Below are 27,567 nucleotides of genomic sequence, written 5' to 3'. Positions count from 1 at the left end.
TGCTTAATGTTTGGAATAAAATAAATCATGATACTGGAGAAGGGCCTCAATCACCTAAAATGCCATTGATCCAAAACCCTCTTTTTAGCTTTTTCAAGAGATAATTAGTTCTTGAATATATGGTTTTGTTAAGGGATTATTAATGCTGAAGACTTATAAAAGAAGTCACTTAATGTTTGAGAAACATTTTTTGTACTCTTTTTTGTTATTTTCAGTTAAGAGCATATTTGATGGACAAGCGTGGACCAACCATCTTTCTGCCTAGCTGTACTGAAGTAGAACTTTTTAGGAGTGGGATTATTAAAAAGATTCACTTCTTTGATAGTTACAAGCAGGAACTTCCACACCAGGATTACATAGATCTAGACAAAGATGGGAAACAGATTTAAATATTATAAGTGATCAACAAACATTGGAAAATTTATGTAAGGATTGTATGACTGATACTACTAATGTAAGATACAGATTAGTTCAACATAATTTTTTACATCCATTATATCTTACACTGCAGAAGTTGAATAGTTGAACAGATTTATCAGATCAATGTTTAGGTGTGGTGAAGATGTAGGATCCTTTATACACTCAACATGATCTTGTCCCAAAAGGAGACCTTTTTGGGCGGATTTATGTAATTTTTTGGAACAAGTTACAGAAATTGTTTTTCCGCAAAGTCATGATTTTTTAAAATTAAGAAATATTGAAGGTACAAAACCCAAATTAAAACTGTCAATTTATCAATTGAAATTTGTTAAATTAGCATTAGTGATAGCAAGGAAATGTATTGATGCCTGTACACCCAAATAATGAGATTAAATTTGTAATGATATCCTTCTTATCCCTCTAGACCTGTGGGATTCTCTTTATATGTTTATGTTAGATCTGGTGATTAGTACTGGACGACACCTTTCTCTGAAATCCAAATATTTTTTTATACTTAGGAAGTTATTTTTCATTTTGTATATTGTTTCTGAGGGGAAAAGGGTAATTGGTTTTTGGGGTGGGGTGAAAACCATCATGTATGTAATCAATTTGTTTTTTTATATATATCTGTACTATTATAATAATTATAGTTACTACATGTATGGAATTTTAAATAAAATATAGATTTTAAAATTTTTTATTGTAGTGGAGAGATATTTAAAGCATTTCTCAAGCTAAATGGCCTTTGAGTCACTTTTGCATTTCTTTTAGCTCAGTCTCAATTTCAAAGCTTCTGAGTGTCTTAAGTATTTCAGATAAAAATACACCATTAATGCTGGAGGAACTCAGCAGGTCTTGCAGTGTCCATAGAAGGTAAAGATATGTTACTGATGTTTTGGGCTTGAGGCCTTCTTCACGGTGTAAGCAAAATGCAGACAGACGTCTTGACAAAGCCAGAGAGAGAGGTGGGAAGTCCAGACCAACAAACAAAAGGTGAGAAATTATTTTGGCTCTGGAAGATAGGAAAAAGATAGATTAACTAGAGAAAAAGATGCACGGTGGGGAAGATGGGTTTTAACGGAAACCGGAGAAGTCCATGTTAATGCCATCCAGCATTAAAAAGTTTCAGATGAAGGGATCTACCTCTATTCAAATGCATTGCGAGAGGGCAGTTCACATTATGTCCAGCTGATGAATTTGATTTCTCCACAACTTAGCAGTGTGCTGTCTCATACAATCATTCATAGAATTTGGTAAGACTGAGGCATGGAATAATACATATTTCATTAAACAAAATTAAGACACAACCAATGTACATTGGTTTGCCAACCAATGTAAGATCTCATGTTTCACAAGACCCTCAAATAGAAAATGATCATTTGTATCATAAAGAATTCCATTATGGTGCCATCTGTATACCTCACCTGTTTTCAAGAATACATTTTTCCAGAATCACTGTTGCTAATTAAAATGATATATAATAACCTTTCTTGCAAGTCTTCATATAACAGAAACAAAATATGTAATTAAAGACCATATGTGCAGAGAAAAGTTAGGTAATTATGCTGAATTTTGCAAAAACGATAGTTAATTATCACTTGGCACAAATGCTGGGCTTTGACAACTGAATTTTTGTACAGAAAGGATCAAATTGTGTGATGTGATAAATTTCACAAATGTTTTCCAAGAAAAGGAGCACACACACATCTATTAAGATCTTAAATCACAGCCAGTGAAAGCTCACAACTCACAGGAGGTGAGAAAGATTAGAGAACTGACTTTTGAAGGATATAAATATGACCTTAAACCACTAATGTCTTGTAACCACATACTTAATTGCCAAAACAGTTCAAACCTTAATCATGAACAAAAATCTCCTGTATTGACTGGGGATAGAAGTTAAAAAAAAGTCTTTGAAAATATTTCATTTGTTGAAAAAGGTTCATAGTAAGGTTAAATCTCACCGTTCGACATTTTCATCCTGTACGGTCCTCTTCAACATTTGAACAATAATAATTAGGTGCTGGCACCAGGCTGCTGATGGGACATCTAAATTTGTTTTCAAAAAAACAATAGTTTTAAACTACAGAATTATAAAATTGGACAATACCCAAGAAGAGGTTTCTGTGACGTTTCTAAAAAAGGATATATTAATCGAAGTAGCATCCTCTGCTATCAGAAAAGTAGGATGTGGATTAAACAACAAATTGTATATAAATAGCAACTTTAATAATAAAAACATGCACAAGTGCATTACCAAACAAAATTTAATACAGAGCTTAGGCATGAAAATAATATGGCAGGCTACCAAAGTCCAGTTAAAGAAGTAAGTTGTGATGGTTATATGAGAATATATTTAAAAATGTTAAGTGTTGGGAGAGAATTCTAGGAGGCAAGGTTCAATTAGCTGCAGGCATTGGCCGAACAACAAAATATGGGAAGGCACAGAGGACAAAAATGGATGGTTGTGAAAATGATGGATGTTACTGGGATGATAAAGGGGCACCATCGCAATAAAAGCCAAAACAAATGAAATGAGGATAGTGTGAGAGTAACTTGTGAAGGATCTTGGAGGAACAAGACAAGTGGCATTGATGTATAGTTTGAGTAGATATGTTCAAGGTAGGATTTTTAGAAATTATAGTGATAAGGCAATTGAATAACTGAAAAGTGGCAAAGCAGCAGGTATGGATGGAATCCCCCCAGAGGTCTGGAAGGCTGGCAACAAAACTCTGCATGCCAAACTGCATGAGTTTTTCAAGCTCTGCTGGGACCAAGGAAAGCTGCCTCAGGACCTTCATGATGTCATCATCACCCTGTACAAAAACAAAGGCGAGAAATCAGACTGCTCAAACTACAGGGGAATCACGCTGCTCTCCATTGTAGGCAAAATCTTCGCTAGGATTCTCCTAAATAGAATAATAACTAGTGTCGCCGAGAATGTTCTCCCAGAATCACAGTGCGGCTTTCGCGCAAACAGAGGAACTACTGACATGGTCTTTGCCCTCAGACAGCTCCAAGAAAAGTGCAGAGAACAAAACAAAGGACTCTACATCGCCTTTGTTGACCTCACCAAAGCCTTCGACACCGTGAGCAGGAAAGGGCTTTGGCAAATACTAGAGCGCCTCGGATGCCCCCCCAAGTTCCTCAACATGGTTATCCAACTGCACGAAAACCAACAAAGTCGGGTCAGATACAGCAGTGAGCTCTCTGAACCCTTCTCCATTAACAATGGCGTGAAGCAAGGCTGCATTCTCGCACCAACCCTCTTTTCAATCTTCTTCAGCATGATGCTGAACCAAGCCATCAAAGACCTCAACAATGAAGACGCTGTTTACATCCGGTACCGCATGGATGGCAGTCTCTTCAACCTGAGGCGCCTGCAAGCTTACACCAAGACACAAGAGAAACTTGTCCGTGAACTACTCTTTGCAGACGATGCCGCTTTAGTTGCCCATTCAGAGCCAGCTCTTCAGCGCTTGACGTCCTGTTTTGCGGAAACTGCCAAAATGTTTGGCCTGGAAGTCAGCCTGAAGAAAACTGAGGTCTTCCATCAGCCAGCTCCCCACCATGACTACCAGCCCCCCCACATCTCCATCGGGCGAACTAAACTCAAAACGGTCAACCAGTTTACCCATCTCGGCTGCATCATTTCATCGGATGCAAGGATCGACAACGAGATAGACAACAGACTCGCCAAGGCAAATAGCGCCTTTGGAAGACTACACAAAAGAGTCTGGAAAAACAACCAACTGAAAAACCTCACAAAGATTAGCGTATACAGAGCCGTTGTCATACCCACACTCCTGTTCGGCTCAGAATCATGGGTCTTCTACCGGCATCACCAACAGCTCCTAGAACGCTTCCACCAGCGTTGTCTCCGCTCCATCCTCAACATTCATTGGAGTGACTTCATCCTCAACATCGAAGTACTTGAGATGGCAGAGGCCGACAGCATCGAATTCCCACTGCTGAAGATCCAACTGCGCTGGGTAGGTCACGTCTCCAGAATGGAGGACCATCGCCTTCCCAAGATCGTGTTATATGGTGAGCTCTCCACTGGCCACCGTGACAGAGGTGCACCAAAGAAGAGGTACAAGGACTGCCTAAAGAAATCTCTTGGTGCCTGCCACATTGACCACCACCAGTGGGCTGATATCGCCTCAAACCGTGCATCCTGGCGCCTCACAGTTCGGCGGGCAACAACCTCCTTTGAAGAAGACTGCAGAGCCCACCTCACTGACAAAAGACAAAGGAGGAAAAACCCAACACCCAATCCAACCAACCAATTTTCCCCTGCAACCGCTGCAACTGTGTCTGCCTCTCCCGCATCGGACTTGTCAGCCACAAACGAGCCTGCAGCTGACGTGGACATTTACCCCTCCATAAATCTTCGTCCGCAAAGCCAAGCCAAAGAAAAGAAGAAATGTAAATACAACTTTGCTGAGCATGAAACTACTAGGCAGCAGCTGTGATAGAAAAATAATATGGGAAATTGCCAAAAGCCACTTGAGCAACATCAATAAAAATATGGCATTCAGAAATTCAAAGTTAGATAATAAGTAGCTATGAAAAAGAGGGAAGTTTTTATAAGTATCAGAAAGGCAAAAAAAAATATGAGGAGGCAATGGGATTTAACGAAGGGAATTCGAAAATTAGGGATGGAAGAAGGCCAAGTCTGCCAAATAAACTATGTCAGCTCTCTTCTCACATCAAAATAAAAAGTGCTTCCTCTTGATGATGATGGACACTTACTCTGGTGTCCTGCGAGAGGGCTGACCAGCACACCATCCAAGGATTGAAGTACCTCTCCCCATTTATGGAGTCCCATGTGAGGGACAGTCTGATCAGGGGTCACATGTTATGGAGGCCAAAATACAGAATTGGGCAGTGGCGGCTGGTATCTCTCATGGGCCCTACCACCCACAGGCACCTGGACCCACTGACAGAATGAAAGGTCACCTCAAACAAAACCTGCAGATGCTGACATCCGACCACATGTTGAATGGGTGGCTCGTGGTGCTGCAAGAAGTGATGAACCAATTAAACTCGCACCCCACTGCACAGGAGAGGGAGGAGGGGGGTCCCATTTTCATGACACTTGGCCATTTCAGACCTACAGAAAACAGACAAAGTCGACCCACAGTACATGATGAGCTCATTGACTTCATCCACTTTGCTGCCATCTTCCACTTCCACTCTGACCTCAAATTCACTTGGTCCATTTCTAGCAACACTCTCCCTTTCCTTGATCTCTCTGCCTCCATCTCAGGAGACAAACTCTCGACAGATATCGTCTATAAACCCACCAACTCCCACAGCTACTTCGACTACATTACTTCCCACCCTGTTCCCTGTAATGATTCCATTCCATTCTCTCAATTCCTCCATCTCCGCCGCATCTACATCCAGGACAAGGACTTCGATGCTAGATCATCAGATGTCCTCCTTCTTCAAACAACGTGGCTTTCCCTCTACCATGATCAACACAGTGTTTACCCGCATACCCTCCATTACCCGCACATCAGCCCTGGCCCCTCTGCCCCCACATTCAACAAGGACAGGATTCCTCGTCCTCACCTACCACCCCACCAGCCTCTGCATCCAACACATTCTCCTCTGCCATTTCTGCCACCTAATACGTGATCCCACCACTAGACACATATTTCCCTCTCCGCCTTCCGCAGGGACCACTCCTTCCGTGACTCCCTTGTCCAGTCCTCCCTCCCCACCAATTGTCCCCTTGGGTCCTACCCCTGTGATCACAGATGTTCCATTTGCACCCACTCCTCCTCCCTCAGCACCATTTCTGACCCCAAACAGTTCTTCCAAGTGAAACAACATTTTACTTGTGAATCTGCAGGGGTCATCTACTACATCCGGTGTTCCCACTAGATGCAGACTGAGAGATCGCTTTGTTGAGCACCTCAGCTCTTTCCGCCACAACAGCGTGGATCTCCCAGTGTTCACCCATTTCAATTCTCCATCCCATTCCCATACCTACACGTCTGATGCACTGCCAGACTGAGACCACCCATAAATTGAAGGAACATCTCATCTTCTGACTGAGCACCATTCAACCAAATAGCATTAATATCAACTTCTCTGGCTTTCATTAAAACTCCAACCCCTTCTTCCCATCATATCTCCTTTCCCTGTCTCCTTTGGCACTGACATGATATATTCTGATGTAGTTCCTTATCATATTCAATTAACACCTTTTGTTGGTCTGTATTCTTCCCCATTGTTTGAATTCTGAGACTTTCTGATATATTTTGCTTCTGCCTTTTCTGATTTTTCCTTGAAGAAGGGCTCAAACCCAAAATGTTGGCAATATATCTTTGTCTCCTTTAGATGCTGAAAAGACCAGCTAAATTCCTCCAGCATTTTGGTATGCCAACACACTACAGACTCTTCAAAAGAGAGTGAAATATTCCCACCCACCCAACCACACTTCAATCACAGGTCTACAGAGTATCACAACATCAAGAGGCCTGCAGACCACCACTTCAGACCATTGCACTCTCATCACTTCTTCTGATGATCTTCCACCCATCCTGGCAGCAGCAGTAGTAGCTCATATAGACCCTTTCACAATGTAACCTTTCGGTAATTATGGAGTTCCTCCAATCCCCCCTATAACACCACTCCTAATAATTCGCCATGGGGTGAGTGCTTCAGGAACCTTTTTTTTAAAATTCAGACAATACTCAGTTCTGACTCTTTCTGTAAGTCCATTAAGGGAGCTAGAGCAGGCAATATATTCCACCTATTGCAGTAGATACTGTTCCACACACAGTGACATAGCAAGCAGAAATGGCATCGTGACACCAGACGGTAACCCAAAAAAAGGGTGCACCCAGGGAAGTACCAGCATGCCCTGGATGCACGCATGCCAGGCCAACCCCTACCTTCCCATGGTGGCAGACATTTTGGCTGTGAGCCTCACAATGACGTGGAGTGTCCAGATGGATTGCCAATGCACAAGAGGCGCTGGTCAAGGAAAGGCTATGACCCTTGAAGGATGGCCTTGCACTGCCTGCTCGCAGACTGAGATGGCATTGGTGTTAGTGGCAAAGGTGCCAGAGGAGTCAGAGACACCATGTATGTGAATCAGTGACTAAATTTAAAAAAAAATTTCTTCCCCTTTCATACTGGAGCATCCTGCTCCATCAGGAACACAATGACTATGTTCGGACAGGGGGAGAGAGCTGTTATTCTCAAAAATATCATCTTCCCCTGCTGATGTGCCTTGTCCATCATGTAAAAGGCACTTGTGTTACCTCTATATTTTGATTTGCAATGTTTATGTACACTTCATTTAGTATAGGTATCATAATCAGTTAGTTGAAGATATCTTTTTCTGTTAACCATTGATTGTGTTTGTAGATGATTGGCAAGTGACATGACTTCCGAGGGGTGGAAGGTGATGTTCCCTCTAATTTTTAGTTGTCAATGTTGGCATCAATCTTATGTTGTGCAATTTTTTTTCCTGTGACAAAAGTATGTGCACACTGAATGCTTGTGCAAATGTAAATTTTAAATGGTTTCAAGATAATTTTGGCATAGCCTATCTCTTGTAGCTAATTGGCATGTTTTAATATAATACAAGTATGACTGCATTCTACAAAGTAATGCATTTAGTAAGATTTTATTTTATTTTCGGTAACTAAGCATTTTTTTGCAGACTTTAATTTCCTTTGTGAGATGGTTGCAAAACCAGTAATGCCTCAATCCCTTTCACACACAACTTAGAAGGAACAGTGGTAGAATGTAGTGTGGATTGTGGGGGGAAGGGGAGGTCATGTTATCTAGAACTTGCTGGGAATATGGATAGTGAGGGTCACGTGACCACTCCATCTGGAACCTAGTCAGAGGTTACATCATACGCAAATCAAGGTTAGACTCTGCCCACCCATTTAAATCACTTAAGGTTACCTGGGCTAGACTCCCTGGCTTATTGCAGTTTAATAGCCTACCACAAGCAGCCGATCATTTTTCTTTGCTCCTTGGTCCTAACTATGAATGCTGCTCTATGCCAGGTTGTAAACCATCCTGGAGGAGTCGTTGGTAAGGTGTACACTACAATTAGAGCAGGACCATAGTATTGTGTGAGAATACTTACACTGAGCTGCATGCACCCTGTTGGTACAAGGAATCGGGAGTGTCCATTGAAGCCCCTGTCTTGTAAGAGTGTGCTAGTTACCGAATATTACTGCACGTGTGTAATAGAGAGATAGAGTATGCAGCACTGGTATTGGAGATTGCTGTATTGTATCCAATGTGATGGTCTGTGCAGGCTTAGGATCAAGTGTTGTTTTGTATCTTCCCTGCTATGATTTCCCCTTGTGTGCAATACAAATCATTTTTTGTTTGATAGCCTGTGACTGCACTCGCATCTATGTGAACCCACCAAATCCGATTTAAATCTCATGCAACAGATGGGAAATTTAATACTAACTGTTGCTAATCCAGAGGCCAATATTCATTAGCCTTTTGGACAAAATCTCCCAACTTTGTGATTCACTTTCTCAGTCTGTATTAGAACTGGCCATTTCTATTGTAAGTCACCCATCCTTAATACCAACTCCATTTTTCTCTTTTGATTAGTGGAGCCTGATCTGGTGGATATGTGCCACATCCCTACTATTAGTGACACAGACAAAACATAACAATTAACCTTTAACTGCCCCCTGAACCATTTGACCTTGTCTAACTCCAGCACCAAGTATCCCTCTATCCCCTCTTCTTCCTGTCATCTCTGCAAATTAAAATTATCTCTTTTTTCCCTCCTTCACGGTTCTGACAAAGGGTCTCCAATCTGAATAATTACATTGTTTGTCTTTCTATGGTGTCTGACCTGCTTTTTACGATGAACGATTTATGCATTTTGTTCCAAATTGAATGGAACAGCTTTTGGTAATTTTGCTCATTATCCCTATTCCTTTAGACATTCCAATTAAGCTATTTACCTGAAAGCTAATAATTTAATCCCTTTTATGCATATATCAAATTCCCTTTTGAAATTCATTACTGGAATTCAAAAACAATCAAGTCTGTGGTGACTTGATCTCCAAGATGAATCTTGTTCAATTAAGCAAATGGACAGTACTGAGACAAATTAAAATAAATTTTAAATTATGTGATATATCTGGCAACAATAGATAAATCAGCTATCCTGCTAAAATATATCACCTAATTATTACCATTGTCAATATTTCAATCAAGTGAAATAGTTGTCATTATTATTGTTTGATCTCAGCCACTTTGAAAAATTAGAGCCTGGACAAAATAACCATGCCACAAATGATCACAGACAGAATATTCAAGCAATCAAACCTCAACTGTAGAATCAAGGCCAAATAGAAACGAGGAATAATAAGTGATCTCTGACCTCATCAAGATGCAAACATTTTCTCAAATCAACCCTGAATTCTCCCTGTTCACAACATATCCTTGATACTTATTATTGCTGCTTATAGCATTTCAAATACTCTGTTATTTCAGGTGGATATTAAGGAGCACTGATTACTCGAACAAATGCATGCAAATAATATCTCATTAAGATGCAGTGAATATAGTAAAATGCAAGAAAAGGGCATCTATCATGTCAGCTCTCTCTTGTGCAGGATGCCAACAGTAAAATGGATCAGAGTGGGATAGCAATGCAGAATGTGATAGGCAACTGGAAATTCAGGGACAACCCTGTAGACCAAATGACAGTTCTGGACAAAGCAGTCACTCAATGTACGCTTAGTTTCTCCACTGCAGATGAGACCATTACATGAGCACCAAAAAGCAATAAACTAGATTGAGAAAATTGCTGCTTCACCTGGAGGGACTGTTGGATTCCTGATAGTCAGAAAGGATAAGGAATATGGTGCAGTGAGAAGGAGAACAATTGGTAGTTTTACCGTCAAGTCTGCTCTGTTCCAAAAATAGCCCCACACAAGCATGAGGAACTGCCACTCCATTTGTCCATATTGAAGCCTCTTCAAGCAGTATTGAATTCAACAGTTTCTGGCAATTCACTTTTTCAAGTTGTTTTAGGACAGGCCAGGAGTGTGTAATGTTATCCATTTGTAATATCAACTTATTTTATTTCTCATTCCCCGGGAAGTGCCTGTTGTACTGGGCACCATTATTCTGTTTTTTCAGCAACAATCCCCTCTTGCATTTCACAGCCTTCCTCCTCTCACTGTTTCCATTAGTCTAATAACCATGTTCAAATCACCTGGTCAACCCCGGACTCGTGCTACCAGAGATTATCCTTGTTTTATACATTCTCTTTCCTCTCTGCAGTTTAAACCAGATTTTCTCTCTAGCAGATATGACAAAGACAATGAATAAAGACCAGAAGCATTATCTAGCATTGAATACAATGGCAGCATTGACAGCTAAAGGGAAGACATGTACCAAGTGTTTGATTATAATGTATAGCATAAAACCAACCTAAAATAGGGAATCAAGGAATTGAAAGAAAAATTTAGGAAGCGGAAGGAATATTACTCCTTTTCTCTTTACTACACAAGCAGAAATCTCGTGAGTAGTTTAAAATCAAAGGAATGAAAACTGGATGTTATATAATGGACAGACAATTGCCTACCCCAAACTATTTCCAGGATCTGAAGGTAAAAGCTACTTTTCCTGTCATATTCATTTCTATGGTGTTGCATTTTACAGTTCACCCACCATATGCTGGCCCAAGCCATGCAAAACAAAGTCTATGGCAATAAAATATGAATGAGATGTTATAGAGAAAACATATTCTAACATTCATGAACTGGAAACAGAAGATTTTCTAGTAATAGTAATAACGAACCACTGATTCATTATACAATATTCCAAAAATATGTTGGAATTGACAAAATATTCTGTTTATGAGAGTTTATAGAATGACAACAGATGCACAAAATGTTTAAAAATAGCTAATTTTTAAAATTGTAAACAAAATTTACCTGATGGATTTGTCAGTAGTGCCACCACAAGGGACTGTTGATTATGTGGAAAGTAGAGTTTCAGCGGCATCTTGAAGGTGAAAGTGTTGGATTGATGTTGTAGGAAAAATGGATTCAAAAGAACTGAGTGTTTATTGAGTAGGTTTATGCACGAAGACAGATATCATGAGTTCACAAAGTACATTTGTCACAAGTTATTTATGAGTTACCAATGAAAAGAATTAAAATAAGACTCCTGCAAACAAGTAACTGGATCGGTATGAATAAAAATGTTTCTGAAATCTATAACTTACACAGAGATGCTAAATATAGGAAATCTACTTTGCAGAAATCATCTTTAGATGCAATATACATACATAATCTCATTGAGCATTTATATTAAAACGGGATTTCATAGGAAATAAAGAAAAACAGAACCAAAAGATCTTCAACCAGAATTGTTCATAGAACACCGAACTGGATCAATACACGAAATGAATAAAAATAATGATGTTGGAATAATGCAAAAATCCAACTTACTCATTAATGTATTTTATGGAAGAAAAATATTTTATCCAACTCCCAACAACAAGGTTGATAATGAATATTCCTATGAAATAACTGAACAGTTGCAGAAACTACTCAGCCTCATCTCCATTTCCCACCACAGATGCTGCCTGACCCACTGAGTTCTTCTAATAGCTCATGATTTACTTTAGATTCTGGCATCTGCATTCTTTGTGTCTATTCAACCTATTAGATTACAGTAAATTAAGACAGTAGCTCACCACATTTACTAGCAAAGGTGGAAGGGGAAATAAATAATCATTTTATTAAAAGTCACTATTTTCCATAACTGAAATATCAAAGTCAATGCCACAACATTAAAATAAATCCAGAAATATCTGATCAAAAAGATGCCAGATTAAATTCTCATTAGCTTTTGTTAGCCATGGTAGAATGGAACAGTAGGTGTAAAGGAACCATATATGAAATAATTGTACGAAGGGTTTCTTAATTTGTCATTCCAGAGACCTCCATTAGAATCAGGCAATGGAAGAGATAATCGGGCTAACTTACACGGCCCCCTTGGTTGAATAACCTATTTTTACCCAAAATGCGGCCTTGCACGTGAATAATGACCTCTGCACCAGAGACAATGGTTTTACATTTTTGAGGCCTGACAATAACTTAACAAAATACTATAAACATAAAATTTCCTACTTCATTTACATGCACAAAAAACAACTAACCTGAGTCTGCACCTGCAGCAGAGCTTGAACAAAGCACCGACTAAATGCTTGTATAATGGTGATAATTTTTGGATGGCCATCACTCTTCAGTAGAATGATCCTTACAAAAATCACACAATGAACACGCATTAATGCCAGTTATCCAGATTTTAACAGCACATTCATGCAAAACAATATATCTGTTTATATCCAAAGCTAACAAATAGGTCATGGTGGGTAGAAAAGCAGGAACAATAATGTGACTGTAAATGCAGCTGCTGCTCTTTAAATTCAGCTGCTTAAATGAAGAGATACAGAATTTACTCAATGCTAGGCTTTTAATCCCAATGGAAAAAAAGTCACAGACAGTTCATAGGGTACAAGTTTGAAATATAATTGAGAACATGAACGGTTTGGTAAATTTCAAATAAAAAATGTGTACCGGGCAAAGTGAGCATATCATATATATTTTTTTGATCAATTTAACTGAATGCAAACTATTTTGCATGATAAATTATTCTTGCCTGAGAACAGCAAACAGCTATGCAAATGGAAAGTTGGATTGTTTTTATTGAACTATGTAGTTCTCAGCACACACTGGCTAAGCCTAATCCACAGTTTATACTCATACTGACATCTGTTCTGTCTTTATCATTGGTTGGACCATCTATATTTCTACAATTATGAAAGTAGACAATATGAAAAATTACTGGCTTTTCAAGATACAGTTTTATCTAATTGAAGTGATGGTAAATGCTGTTATTTAAAAAAAATGAAATCAAAATTGTTTTAAGGATTTGCTCTATGTAACTTGCACTGCAACAGAACCGATCTTGTTTAACCTTTTTTGAATAAATTGGGCTTTTATTGCTGCAGACCATTTAAAAACAAAAACAGCACTGGCCTTTCAATGATAACTTCATCTTGCTGGAGAACACCAACTATTCTCAAATTGGTTTGCCATTTTCTTGGAAAATCTGTTAAAAATGGCATAAGAATTTAAGAAATAGGAGTAGGTCATCTTGACTGTTGAGCTCACTCCACCATTCAAAAGATCATTGCTGATCAGGCCCTGGACTCAACTCCATTTACCTGCTTTCTTCCACACTCTTAGTTCCCCAATTACACCAAAAAAAACCCTTAAATTTATTTAACGCATACATAACCGCCTCTACTGCTTCCTCAAACAATTCCACAGAATAATGACACTTTTCAGAAATCTTCATCATCATCTTTGTCTTAAACTATTCCCCTGAATCTTGAGGCTTTATCTCCTAGTTATAAGCCCCTCTCACACTGCCAATTACACCTGAGATAACTCCCCAATATCACGGGTCAAATCAAATCACACGGTGTGAAACGACGCAACTGGACAGGGCGAGTAGATTTAATCTGGGCTCTGATACACGAAGGGAGTTAAGTGTCAGGGCCCGGCTGAGTTAACTCACCAATCGCCTTCTGGTCCAACCACATGTGATTAGTGATGTCACCACCTGCGTGCATGTGTCACAGTGGTGGGAAGTTTGTCAGTGGATGCTCTAGTTTTAAATTAGCATTCAATAAGTCAGAATAACCCTCCATTTACATCTACGACTAGACAACTCAGTCTGCCTACCTGATTCTCCTCACCTGCTCCGTGAAACAGTGGTCTTTTTCGGCCAGTGTTTCCGATACACTGTGCTGATTAAATTTGCCTGGTTTATAATATAACCACAGAGTTGCAGGGCCAGCATTCGAAAATCAAATCCATTCTCCATTACTAACTGCGCAATTAGAGTTCTATGTAAAAATTTCCTAAAAATAATAGTGCGGTGTGAAAGCGTCCCGGGGTCAGCTTGCCCTGCAAATTTTCCTGTTTCTTAGGAGGGTTGGCAACATTCCTGCCTTTGTAATTTTATATATTTCTAGGAGATCTCTCATTCTTCTAAATTCCAACGAGTCTCAGGGCACTTGATCTCTCCTCAAAGAATTCCTGTAATCTTGTCGAACAGGACCCGCCTTTCCCGAATCCATACTGCACCCACCTGATGGAAGAATTTGTATCCATTTCTTTTACTACTCTGGGATACATTCTGTCAGGACCAGGGGATTTAACTATTTGTGGTCACACTAGTTTGCTCAGCACTTCTTTAGTGATCATGATTTACCTTGAGGTCCTCAACTCTCATTGCATCCTTTACATCTCTCTTTGGCATGTTAGACGTGTCTTCCACCATGAAGAACGACACAAAATAGTTGTGCAAGCCCATGGCCATTTCCACATAACCTAATATCAATTCCCCATTTACATCTTCCAAGTACCAACACTCACTTTAGCAACCCTTTCCATTTTATATAACAAAAATTTTACTGTTTTTATATTTTGAGTTAGTTAATTTTGATAATCTATCTTCCCTTTGCTTACTTAATGGTTCTTTGTTTAAAGTTTTCCCAATCTTCCAGTTTCCCACTACTCTTGGCAACTTTGTGTGCATAAGCTTTTAGTTTGATGCCTTCCTTTATTTTGTTAGTTATCCAAGGGTAACTCTCCGAACCCTTACTGTTTTTTCTTTTTAACTGCAATATATGTTTACTGAACATTTTCTGTACAAACAGAGGTTCCAACAGTTCAATCTAAAACTGGCTTATTATGCCTAAACAAAGTTGAGGGAGAAGTTGGTGATCGTAGCTGGGAATACAGGTTCTCTGGTGGGACAGTTGAGGAACAGGAGACGACTTTCAAAGAGATTTTTCACAGTGCTCAATCCAAGTATAATCCATTTAAATTGAGTAGTGAATCAATGAGTTCTGTAATTTAAAAATAACTATTATTTCCAAAAAAATACCCACCATGATATTCGTAATGAGATTGTTAACGTAAAAATTGTATTGAATCTAACTTATTAATATTACAACACATTTTTAATTTTTGCTCCAGATTCCAAAAAACTGCAGTCTTTTATGTCTCCAAAATACATTCCAATAATCATTAAATGTGTTCCATTCATTTCATTGGTGAACATTACAATTGAGCTTCTCACTGCTAGCAAAGGAACAGATTAAAATTGGTTCTGGAGGTGACTGTGCAAAACAAACCATGCTCAGCTTTCATTATTTACTGCTGGACACATCTGACCACATTGCATTTGATGGGGGGATTTCTTGAATACTTTCTCAAGACTTTACCAAGACACTCTCACTATTTATTATCCTGGAAAATATCAAATTTCTTCAATTAAGGAAGATGAAGCAATAAAAGAGCACTGTGGGACTAGAAGGTAATACAGGTACACGATCCTTTATCCGGACATCTAAAATCCAGAAACTGCGAGAGGGACCGGCAGCACGTCGGGCAGGCGAGGGGGGGTGGGGCGGAGTCCGGCAGCGCAAGTCGGGCAGGCAAGGGGGGGGGCGGAGTCCGGAAGCACGAGCTGGGCAGAGGAGAGGGGGAGGGGGGGAGAGACCGGCAGTGTGAGTCGGGCTGTCGAGGGGGAGGAGACCAGCAGCGAGAGTCAGGCGGGCGAGGGGGAACTGGCAGCGCGATTTGGGCGGACGAGGGAGACAGGCAGCATAAGTCGGGCGGGCAAGGGAGAGACCAGCAGCGAGAATCGCGTGGGCGTTGGGGAGACTGGCAGCGTGAGTCGGGCGGGCGAGGGGAGACCGGCAGCGCGAGTCGGGCCAGCGAGGGGGGAGACCGGCAGCGCGAGTTGGGCCTGCGAGGGGGGTGAGACAGTCAGCGTGATTCAGGCGGTCCGGGGTGGGGGAGACCGGCAGCGCGAGGGGGTGGGGTGGATACAGCAGCACAATTCGGGTGGGTTTAAATGTGGCTTTCCGAAATCCATAAAAATCCAAAATTCGAACACACTGTCCCCCAAGGGTTCCGGATAAAGGATCGTGTACCTGTATAAAGATGTATAGGAAAGCAAATTATTATTTGAATGGTGATAGACTGGAAAGCAGGAAATACTGTGAGGCCTGGGAACCCTTGTGCCCACTTGTTAAAGATAGCATGCAGGTGCATAATTTAAAAAAAAAACGGTGTACTAGTATTCACTACAATAAAATTTGAATGTAGTGTGTTGTTTTCATAATTTTATCTGATAAAGGATGATCTTCTTGTGGAGGGAGTTCAATGAATGTTCACCTGGCTGATTTCTACAATGGCAGAACTGATGTATGAAGACAAATCAGGTCAATTGGGCATTTCAGACCAGGAATCACAGCAGAAAGGATTAAGGGATACATCATTTGTCAAAGCTGTGGAATTCTTTGCGACACAAAGCAGCTGAAGCTAAATCATTCAATATATTTAAGTTAAATGTCATCAATAAGGCAAGAGGGATCAAGAGTTATGGGTAGAATGCCGTCAACAAATTGAATGGATGAGCAGACAGAAATTAGACACATGGGATCCAAATGAAACTCAAAATAATTTAAGTATAATTCTCTCATCTTTTACTCTAGGCCAGTGGTTTTCAAACCTTTTCTTTCCACTCACATACCACCTTAAGTAATCCCTATGCCATCAGTGCTCTGTGATTAGTGAGGGATTACTTAAGGTGGTATGTGAGTGGGAAGGGAAGGTTGTGAACCACTGCTCTAGACCCAATTGTAACTTAAATATTTTGCTTGGGAAAAATTGCCATTGGCCCATTTCCTTTGGAGTTATGAATCCTTGCACATAAAGAGTTAATTAGGTACGATTAAAACTAGTTTTCAAACTTTTTCTTTCCACCCACATACCACTTTAAGTAATCCCTTACTAATCACAGAGCACCTGTGGCATAGAGATTACTTTAGGTGGTATGTGAGTGGAAAGAAAAAGTTTGAAAACCACTGCTCTAGGCCATTTGAGATACAGAATATCATTATTTTTTATTTGAATGTCATTTTATGAATTGCATTCATATTTCTAAATTAAAATGTTAAAAAAATCTTTTAAAACTTTGATTTGTGTAATGCTTATTTAAATAAATAAAGCAACATTATTCTTACCTGAAAAGATCGTCAATTACCCTAAATAATGATGGATGATAGGCTGATACTTTGGGCTGCAATAAAAGAGAATATATTTATGGAATTGTTGCTCTTGTATAAATTGCTGTTTGATTGAACAATTGTACACTTAATTTCATTTAGAAAGCCAGTTATCACTGAAGTTCTCAAGCTGAAAATAGAAAGGTTTTCACACAAGGCACATCTTGAATATCACTGCAGTTCCATAAATATTCTGTTTAACATTCTGAGTTAATGTATTCCAACACTGCAACCATATCCAAAATTCTGAATTTAAACCAATGCTGAATATTCTTTTTTAAGCAAGTATGCCCTTAAAGCAAGTTAACTTTATTTAAAAAGTTCAAGATAAAAGAAAATTATTCATATTTACTTCACACACATTTCAACAATTATTTTAATCAAGAAATTATAAACCTAACATTCCTTATTTTTGACCACTTATCTTCTGTATTAATATTAATTAACTTAAAATTAATATACAAAAAACTGAATCAATAAATTAATATTTCCATTTAAACATACTTTATACTGTCAGCTTAGTTCCAGTTATATTGTTTATATCTCAAAGTTAAAATAATGACTTTAAGCCTCAAAATAGTACAAAGTAAAAGCTGCATTGCCAGAAGTGATTTTTTTTAAAACAGCGTGAAAGAAAGCATCAGCTGTTAGTTCAGGTGTGACTGTTCAAAGAGTCTGTCAAAATCCTGCACACTAATTATTGCCCATTGGGCATCATCAGTCAACTGGCCAATTGCGAAACTGCTGTTTAAAGAGCTGATTGCGCACAATTTGTCTGCCATGTTTGCTTACCTAAGCTACAATTCTAATACACCAGTGAACACAAAGGTATAATCACTCAATCATAGACCAATAGAGTCACACAGCAAGGAACAGGCCCTTCAGACCAGCTCGTTCATGCAATCTAAGTCTGGGCTACTCCCATTTGCCTCTCTTTGGTCCATATTTTCTAAACCCACCTTATCCATATATCTAGTCATATGTTGTTTGAACGTCAAAATTGTTCCAGTTTTTAGTTTCTTTTGGCAGCTCATTTCAGATATGGACCACCCTCCGATTGAAATCATGCCCTTGAGTTCCCTCTTAAATCTCTCCCCTCTCACTTTAAAACAATGCCCTCGACTACAATAATCTACCCTGGATTCACTTTATTTATGCCCCTCATAGACACAGCCTATCTAACGTCTTCCATAAACCCAAGCCATCTAGTCCCAGCAGCATCCTGATGAATCCCTTCTCCACCCCCTCCAACTTATTGATGTCCTTCCTACAGCTGGTTGACGAGAAGTGTGCACAGTACTCCAATTCTGGTCTCACCAAAGTCTTGCACATTTGAATCATGGGGCCTATCTTTTGTTCTCAAAACACCTCCCAATGAAGGCAAGTGTGCAAAACATCTTTTTCACCATCTTGTCTATTTGCGTTGCCACTTTTAAGAGCTAATACACTTACATCCATAAGTTTCTCTGTTCTACAACACTCTCCAGAGCTCTGACTGACATTAACCATATAAAAACGTCTAACTTGAATGCTATTTTGAATGTAGTACAAAGTCTAGCTATCCATCAGCATTTTAAGGTCACTTTCAGTTTCTAAGCGATATTTAATGAAAATACAAGTTGTTGTTTATGACTCAGGTATGTTTAATTGCTCCATTGGTGCAGGTATAAGAGAGCTTGGCTTACTTCTAAGCTTTTGATCACCTTTGGAGTCTATAGTTGCCATTTTTCAACATGAGGACCAGAGTTATGCCAATAAAAGTAAAAAAAAGCCATTATGAGACTGAAAAAACAATTAAACAGTAAGATCCATTACCAAATCAACTGTTTGGAACATCATTAAGAAGAAAGAGCGTATTGGTGAGCTCAGTAATCACAAAGGGACTGGTAGGTCAAGGAAAACTTCCACTGTTTATGACAGAAGAATTCTCATTATAGTGAAGAAAATCCCCAAATGCCTGTCCGACAGGTCAGAAACACTCTTCAGGAGGCAGGTGAAGATATGTCAATGACTACAGTCTGCAGAACAGTTATGAACAGAAATACAGATGCAAACCACGAGTTAAGCACAGAAACAGGATGGCCAGATTACAGTTTGCCAAGAAGTATTTAAAAGAGCCTGCAGAATTTTGGAAAGAAGATCTTGTGGACAGACAAGACCAAGATTAACCAGCATCAGTGTGACAGCAAGATTAAAGTGTGCAGGCATAAAGGAACTGCCCAAGATCCAAAGCATACCATCTCATCTGTTAAACATGCTGATGGGGGTGTTATGGCCTGGGTATGAACGGCTGTCACAGGTACTGGAACACTTATCTTCATTGATAATGTAACTGCTTATGGCTGTAGCAAAGTGAATTCTTAGATGTACAATAATAACTTATCTGCTCATGTTCAAACAAATGCCTTCAAACTCATTGGATGGTGCTTTATCCTTCAGCAAGATAATGATAAAGCCACAAAGGAAACATAGAAAATAGATGTAGGAGTAGGCCATTTGGCCCTTCAAGCCAACACCACCATTCATTATGATCATGGCTGATCAGTACCCAGTTCCTGCTTTCTCCCCAAACCCCCTAATACACAAGGGCCAAATCTAATCTACACTTAAATATTGACAGGGAACCGACCTCAACTACTGTGGCAAAGAATTCCACACATTTACCACTCTCTAAGAGAATAAATTTTTCCTTATCTTAGTCCTAAAAAACTTCCCCCTTATCCTTAAATTATGGCCCCTGGTTCTGATTTTTCCCAGCATTGGAAACAACCTTCCTGTGTCTAGTCTGTCTAAACCTTTAAGAATTTTATGTTTCTATAAGATCCACCCTCAATCTTCTAAATTCCAGAGAATACAAGCCTAGTCTATCCAACCTTTCTTCATATACGAGTTCCTCGATCCCCGGTATCAGCCTAGTGAACCTTCTCTGCACCCCCTCCAAAGCAAGGATATCCTTCCTCAAATAAGGCGACCAAAACTGTACGCAGAACTCCAGGTGTGGTCTCACCAAGGCCCTGTTACAGCTGCAGCAGGATATCCCCACTCCTGTACTCAAATTCTCTCACTATGAACGCCCACATGCATTCGCCTTCCTCACCGTCTGTTGCACTTGCACGCCCACTTTCAATGACTGATTCACGGCAACATTCCCCTTTTCCTAAACAGATACTATTTAAATAATAATCCTCTTTCCTGTTTTTACCTCCAAAGTGGATAACCTCACATTTATCCTCATTAAACTGCATCTGCCACATCCTGGCCCACTCACCTAACTTGTCTAAATCACCCTGCACTCTCCTAGCATCCTCCACACAGATAACCCTGCCACCCAACTTCGTATCATCTGCAAATTTTGAGCTACTGCTATCTATTCCCACATCTAAGTTATTGATATATATCGTAAACAACTGCAGCCCCAGCACTGAGCCCTGCAGTACCCCACTAGTCACTGGCTGCCATTCTGAAAAGAACTCATTTATTCCTACCCTTTGCTTCTTGTCCCTCTATCCACATTAATACCATACCTCCTATACCATGCTCTTTAGGGTGGTCTTGGTGGGATACATGAGGCCATGGACATACATGAGCATAGGAGTGGGGTGCAGAAATGAAGTGGTTGGCCACTGGGAGATTCCTCTCACAGATACGGACAGAGACTACATTCAGTCTCTCTGATGTAGAGAAAGGTAAAGGTTCCATTACTGTCACGTTATACTACATCTAGAATATAACACACATGAAATTCTTTAACTTTGTCTACTGTAAGAAAGACATAGTCGCCATTTTGTCCAGCACCCCTCACAGAAATGAGGCTCCAGCGAGGAACAAACTAGCTACAAAAAGAACACCAAATGCAGTAGATTACCCCCACAGATACACATGTGGTGTTGCTTCACTTGAAAGGACTGTTTGGGGCCCCAAGTGGTGGTGAGGGAGGAGGCATGGGTGTAAATATGGGACTTCCTGCAGCCACAGGGGAAAGTGATAGGGGGTTGATTGGTGGGGAGGGATTAGTGGATGATGGAGTCATGGAGGGAGTGAAGAGAGGAGGAGAGGGGAAGATGTTTAATAGTGGGATCATGTTGTAGGTGGTGGATAATATGTTGGGTGCAGAGGATGGTGTGGGGGTGGGGGTAAAGGTAATGACAAGGGGAATTCTGCATTGTTATGTCTGTAGAGGGGGCCAGGGCAGGGCAGATGAGTGGGAAATGGAAGAGATGCTGGTCAGGGCTGAGCTGATGGTGGTGGAAGAGGAAGCCACTTGGTGAGAGGGATGAGTGGACAAAAGTATCACAGAGGGAGTGGTCCCTATGGAAGGCGGAGAGGGGAAGATGCGCCCAGTTGTGGCATCATGTTGTAGTTGGCAGAAATTATCGAGGATAATGCATTGGATGCATAGGCTAATGGGGTGGCAAATAAGGACAAGGGGAATCCCCCGGCACCTTCCCCCGTAGCCAAAACACGTGCCACACTGCGCCCACACCTCCTCCCTCACCACTACTCGTGGCCCTAAACAGTCCTTTCAAGTGAAGCAACATTTAACGTGTATCCGGGGAGTTATCTACTGCATCTGATGCTCCCATTGTGGCCTTCTCTACATTGCTAAGGTGGGGGAAGACTGGGATATTGCTTCACTAAGCACCTTCGCTCTCTCCGCATCAGTGACAGGGATCTCCCACTTGCCAACCACTTCAATTCCACGCCCCACTCCCATGCCCACATGTACTGTCCCACCAAGATCACCTGCAAATTGGAGGAATAGCACGATTTTCCATCTGGGCATTCTCCAACTGGATTGTATTAACATCTACTCCTCCGGTTTGCGCTAGTCTGCTCTCCTTTCTCCCTCCCTTCCCCTTTGTCTTCTTTCCTCCAGCCCTTCACCCTTTCCCTCTCCATTCACAGAGCCATTCCCCCCCCCCGCTTGCTGGTATGCCCTCCATCCCTTTTCCATCTATCGCTCCTGACTTTGGGACTGTGCTCCTGCCACCCCCAGGTGACTGCCCACATTTTTCCATACCTTGATGAAGGGCTCAAGCCCAAAACATTGGTTATATATCTTTCTCTTTGCTCTATAAAGTACAATGTTTGACCTGCTGAGTTTCTCCAGTATTATGTTTTGACTTAAACCACGGTATCTGTTTATTTAATTGAAGTTGATGTCATTGTCAAATAAATCATTCACCTGAGCTCAATCACATCTTCAGTAATGGTTTGCACATTATGAATAGCACCATAAATAGGATGATTGATGGTTTAGCCCATCTCAATCAGCATAGTCCAGCATGTTGGCAGCAGAAAAGCATAGAGTGACTGATAAAGGGTTATGGAAAAATGTGATGTGGGAGTGGTGACTCAGCTCAAACCACCTCTGCTTCTCATCCTTCACGTCTTCTCCTCAGTCAACATTTATCTTGATCTATGAGGTGAAGTTCAAGCTGCCTGTTTTGGCTACTGGTGACTGACTAGCTGGTATGTGATGTTTCCAATGCAGAGGTAAAACTGAGGTTTTGGGTTGATTGCCAAATTATTTCATACCAGTGATTGACAGGATGAGTGGAGGGAGCTGTGAATATATGACATGAGATTTTTTTTGGATTAGTGCAATGGTGGAACTAAAATACACCACAATTATGAAGGCATTTAGTGCATTAGCTCACAGGGCAGGTAGGTAATTCCATTCCACCTCAATTTCACCCTCTCCTCTTCGGCACAGGATGCTTTATAGATGGTGGAAGGGTTTTGGAGAATCAGGAAATAGTTCACTATCATAGATTATTTAGCCTCTGACCTTCTGTTGTAGCCATTATATTTGCTCGGTTAGTCCATCTAATTTCTGATCAGCTGTCATCAGATTCCTGATGAATCAATGAACCAAAGACACTTACTTTTCATGCATTATTATTGTTATTTTTTTATTTTTTTTAATAGTAATGTCGTAAGGTGGTTATAATATGCATGTTTGCTCTATGATACTGCCGCAAAACACTGAATTTCATGGCTTTTTCTTTTTTATTTATCAAGAATGACATGGAACTGAACACCGTGAAGAGCAAATGTCACCACTCAGGAAAGGAAGCAATTCCAATTCAAGGTAATTTGCCCCAGGACACTGCCTTGAGATAAAAACTGCATGAACGTTGTGGAACTGTGATGAGTGTACTCCGGCTACTAACTTCCTTTGTGCAGCACACAACTGTGGATAGGAAGCAGAAGGATCAGAGGAAGAATGGAATGACAGATGCCAGACAAGAGATTGTAGATGTGGCATTTGGAGCAATATGCTGGAGGAAGAATGGTTAATGTTTCGGGTTGGAACCTTTCAAAGTTGGAATCTTTCCAACCTGAAACACTAGTCATTCTTTTTCTCCCACTGAGTTTCTCTAGCAGATTGCTTTTTGCTTTAAGTAACAGATACTTGGTAACTCTGGCAAACTTGCAGATAGAATGAAAGTGTTCTTCAGTCCTCACTCAATCTGTGTGTATTCTAGAGGGGACTATATTTAAAACAGCAAATAATTAGTATGTATAATCAGTAATTTGTTGCTTTACCTGGAAAGAAGTTTTATGGCTCTTGATGGGAGGGAAGTGAGTAGACAAAAGGGCAATGTTTTATCTCCTGTGGTTGCACTCAAAAGAATAATTCATATTATTATAAATTTGGAGCATGTGATTAATGAAAATTTTCATATCTATCACTTTGCTTGTTTTCTTGTTCTTATACCTGACAAAAGCATAATTATTTAAAAATACATTTTCAAACCACGTATAGAAGTCACAACAAATCTAACCAGTAATTATATAATCTTTCTTTTTTCTTTTTTTTTCTTTGGCTTGGCTTCGCGGACGAAGATTTATGGAGGGGGTAAAAAGTCCACGTCAGCTGCAGGCTCGTTTGTGGCTGACCAGTCCGATGCGGGACAGGCAGACACGATTGCAGCGGTTGCAAGGGAAAATTGGTTGGTTGGGGTTGGGTGTTGGGTTTTTCCTCCTTTGCCTTTTGTCAGTGAGGTGGGCTCTGCGGTCTTCTTCAAAGGAGGCTGCTGCCCGCCAAACTGTGAGGCGCCAAGATGCACGGTTTGAGGCGTTATCAGCCCACTGGCGGTGGTCAATGTGGCAGGCACCAAGAGATTTCTTTAGGCAGTCCTTGTACCTTTTCTTTGGTGCACCTCTGTCACGGTGGCCAGTGGAGAGCTCGCCATATAATACGATCTTGGGAAGGCGATGGTCCTCCATTCTGGAGACGTGACCCATCCAGCGCAGCTGGATCTTCAGCAGCGTGGACTCGATGCTGTCGACCTCTGCCATCTTTTATATTATATAATGATGATTATATAATCATTAAGGGTGGAACCAATAACAGAGTCTTTAACAAGCAATTTTAAATTTACAAATCAACTATAACAGAGAAGGGTAGAATGTGCCTTACAACATTTTATTAAAGAATAATTGTTTTATAATTTAAGTCAAATAGGTAAATCTGCAGAAGTTGTGACTGTAGTGCGATACATAAAAGTGCTGGAGAAGCTCAGCAGGCCACACAGCATAATAGGCAAGAATAAAAAGATGGGGAAGGAGAGGAAAGGAGGGAGGAATACAGGCAAGATGTCAAAGGTGGATATAGGTGGGAGGGTAGAATAAAAAAAGGTGAGAATTGATGGGGGAGGGAGGGAAAGAGGTGGAAAGCTGGAAGAAAGGATACACAGAGATAGGGAAAGAGAGAGACTCAGGGAAGGGGCCAGTGAATGGGTGGCCCAGTAGAGGAGGGGGAGTTTGAGGCTTTGATTTGAGGCTTCGGTGAACAGAGACTGAAGTGGAGGTATGAGAGTTGAAGCAAGGTATGGACAGTTTTTTTCTAACTCTTTGCTCTTTAACAGCCAGGGCAGGGACGTGCTTCTGTTGCAGAATATGGAAAGTCACAGGAGCGAACAATATTTGTGATAACTTGATCTACAAGAAGTGCATCCAACTCCAGCTCCTAACAGTCAGTGTGAGGCAACTGAAGCTGGAGTTGGATGAACTCCAGATCATTATGGAGCCTGAGGGGATAAGGGACAGGAATTACAGGCACTCAATCACAGCTAGAAGGTAACTGGATGGCAATTAGAAGAGGGAAAAGGAATAGGCAGGCAGGGTATTCCAGTGACCATTCCCCTCAACAACAAGTGTAAGCCTTTGGGTACTACTGAGGCAGATGACCTATCTGGGCCAGGCAGCAACCAGACCAATAGCACCATGGTCAGCTCTGAGCCTCTGAAGGGAAGGGTGAAATCCAGTAGAGCGATAGTCATAGGGGACTCGATAGTCAGAGGAACAAGTAGGAGATTCTGAGGCCGCAAAAAAAGACTCCAGGATAGTGTGTTGCTTCCAAGGGTGTCTCTATGCAGAATATTCTTAAATGGGAGGGTGAGCAGTCAGAGGTCATGGTACATATCGGTACCAATAACATAGGCAGGAGGTGGGTAGAGCTCCTGAAAAGTAGATTTAGGAAAGAGGCTGAAGAGCAAGATCTCCAAGGTGGTAAACTCTGGATTACTCCCAATGCCATGATCTAGGGAATGTCAGAACAGGAAGATAGTGCAGACTAATGTGTGACTAAAAGATGATGCAGCGAGCTGGGTTTCAAGTTCTTGGATCACTAGAACCTTTTTTGGGGGCGGGTGACCTGTACAAGTGGGATGGGTTGCACTTAAACTCAAGGGTGACCAATGTCCTGGCAGGGAGGTTTGCTAATGCTGTTAGGAGGGGTTTTAAGATAGGTTCGCTGGGGGCAGGGGAGAGGCTGTTGGCGTACAAGTAGGGGACGGCTGGTAGGGTGTTTGTGTGGCAGTATAGGCAGATAGGGCAAAATTGTGGCCAGAGGGATGAGTTGCAATGAAACAGGGACACAGTGTCGAAAGTAACAAATAAAGGGCTTAAGGTTTTGTACTTAAATGCATGCAGCATAAGAAATAAAATGACCTTATAGTACAGCTACACATTGGCAGGTATGATGTTGTGGCCATCACAGAGATGTGGCTGGATGCCATTGGGAGCTTAATGTCAAAAGGATAGGCAGGTAAGCAGAAGGGATGGCGTAGCTCTGTTGGTAAGGAACAGCAATAAATGATTAGAAAGAGGTGACAGGATCAGAATTATTATGGGTGGTTAAGAAATGGCAAGGGTAAAAAGTCACTGTTGGGAATTAAATAAACACCTCCAAATAATAGCCAGGATGTGGAGAACAAAGTACAGCAGCAAATAGAAAAGGTGTGTCAGAAGGGCAATTTATGCAGTCATGGAGGATTTTAACAGGATAAAAACATACCAAAAGAAAGGAAATATTCAAATGGAAAAATGTCATAAATATGGCTGACAAGGGAAATCAACGCAAAAGTAAAAGAGGGCATACAAGAAAGCAAAATTTCATGGGAAGTTAAGAGTATTAGGAAGTTTTTTAAAATTTGCAGAAGGCAACTAAAAAACTCATAAGGAGGGGAAAGTTGAAGTATGAAAGTAGGTCAACAAATTATATCAAAGAGGATACCAAAAGCTTCTTCAAGGGGCAGCATGGATAGCATAGTGCTGTTAGGTGCCAGCGATTGGGACAGTCTCGAATCCTGCGCTGTCTGCACAGAGCTTGTACGTTCTCCCCGTGAATGCATGGGTTTTCCCCAGGGTCTCTGGTTTTCTCCCACCCTTCAAAACGTACTGGGGGGGTTGCAAATCAATTAGGTGTAATTGGTGGCATGGGCCGAAAGGACCTGTTACCATGCTATATGTCTAAATTTAAATGTTTAAAAAAAGTATATAAAGAGTAAAAAGGTGAGAGTAGATACACGACCATTACAAAATAATGCTGGAGAAATAACAATGGGAGACAAGATGGCAGAGGAATTAAATGAGCATTTTGCATCAGTCTGCTCTGTGCCAGATGTCAAAGGGTATCAGGGAAGAGAAGTGAGTGGTGTTAATATTTCAAA

The 27,567-nt window shown here is 40.7% G+C and overlaps 2 protein-coding genes across 3 annotated transcripts in view; one reads left to right on the top strand and one right to left on the bottom strand.

Moving 5' to 3' along the window:
* aopep (aminopeptidase O (putative)) overlaps nucleotides 1–24,206 on the top strand; it is a 329,712-nt gene extending 305,506 nt beyond the window's left edge. The window contains exon 18 of the transcript XR_011354682.1: nucleotides 23,630–24,206. The gene's annotated coding sequence lies outside the window, so the exon portion shown is untranslated. The remainder of the gene's footprint in view (nucleotides 1–23,629) is intronic.
* The window catches only part of fancc (FA complementation group C), a 191,967-nt gene that overhangs the window by 7,749 nt on the left and 156,651 nt on the right, over nucleotides 1–27,567 (bottom strand). For both annotated transcript variants that reach the window (XM_069929487.1, XM_069929480.1), the window contains exons 9-12: nucleotides 17,564–17,619; nucleotides 12,611–12,710; nucleotides 11,379–11,448; nucleotides 2,385–2,469 (exon numbers count right to left, since the gene is read on the bottom strand). In XM_069929487.1, coding sequence (XP_069785588.1) covers nucleotides 2,385–2,469; nucleotides 11,379–11,448; nucleotides 12,611–12,710; nucleotides 17,564–17,619 — 311 coding nt within the window. The remainder of the gene's footprint in view (nucleotides 1–2,384; nucleotides 2,470–11,378; nucleotides 11,449–12,610; nucleotides 12,711–17,563; nucleotides 17,620–27,567) is intronic.

Source organism: Narcine bancroftii, chromosome 1 (genome assembly GCF_036971445.1).
Source record: "Narcine bancroftii isolate sNarBan1 chromosome 1, sNarBan1.hap1, whole genome shotgun sequence".
Classification (NCBI taxonomy): domain Eukaryota; kingdom Metazoa; phylum Chordata; class Chondrichthyes; order Torpediniformes; family Narcinidae; genus Narcine; species Narcine bancroftii.
Note: the sequence above shows the minus strand (reverse complement) of the source record. Positions and strands in the feature narration are given on the sequence as shown.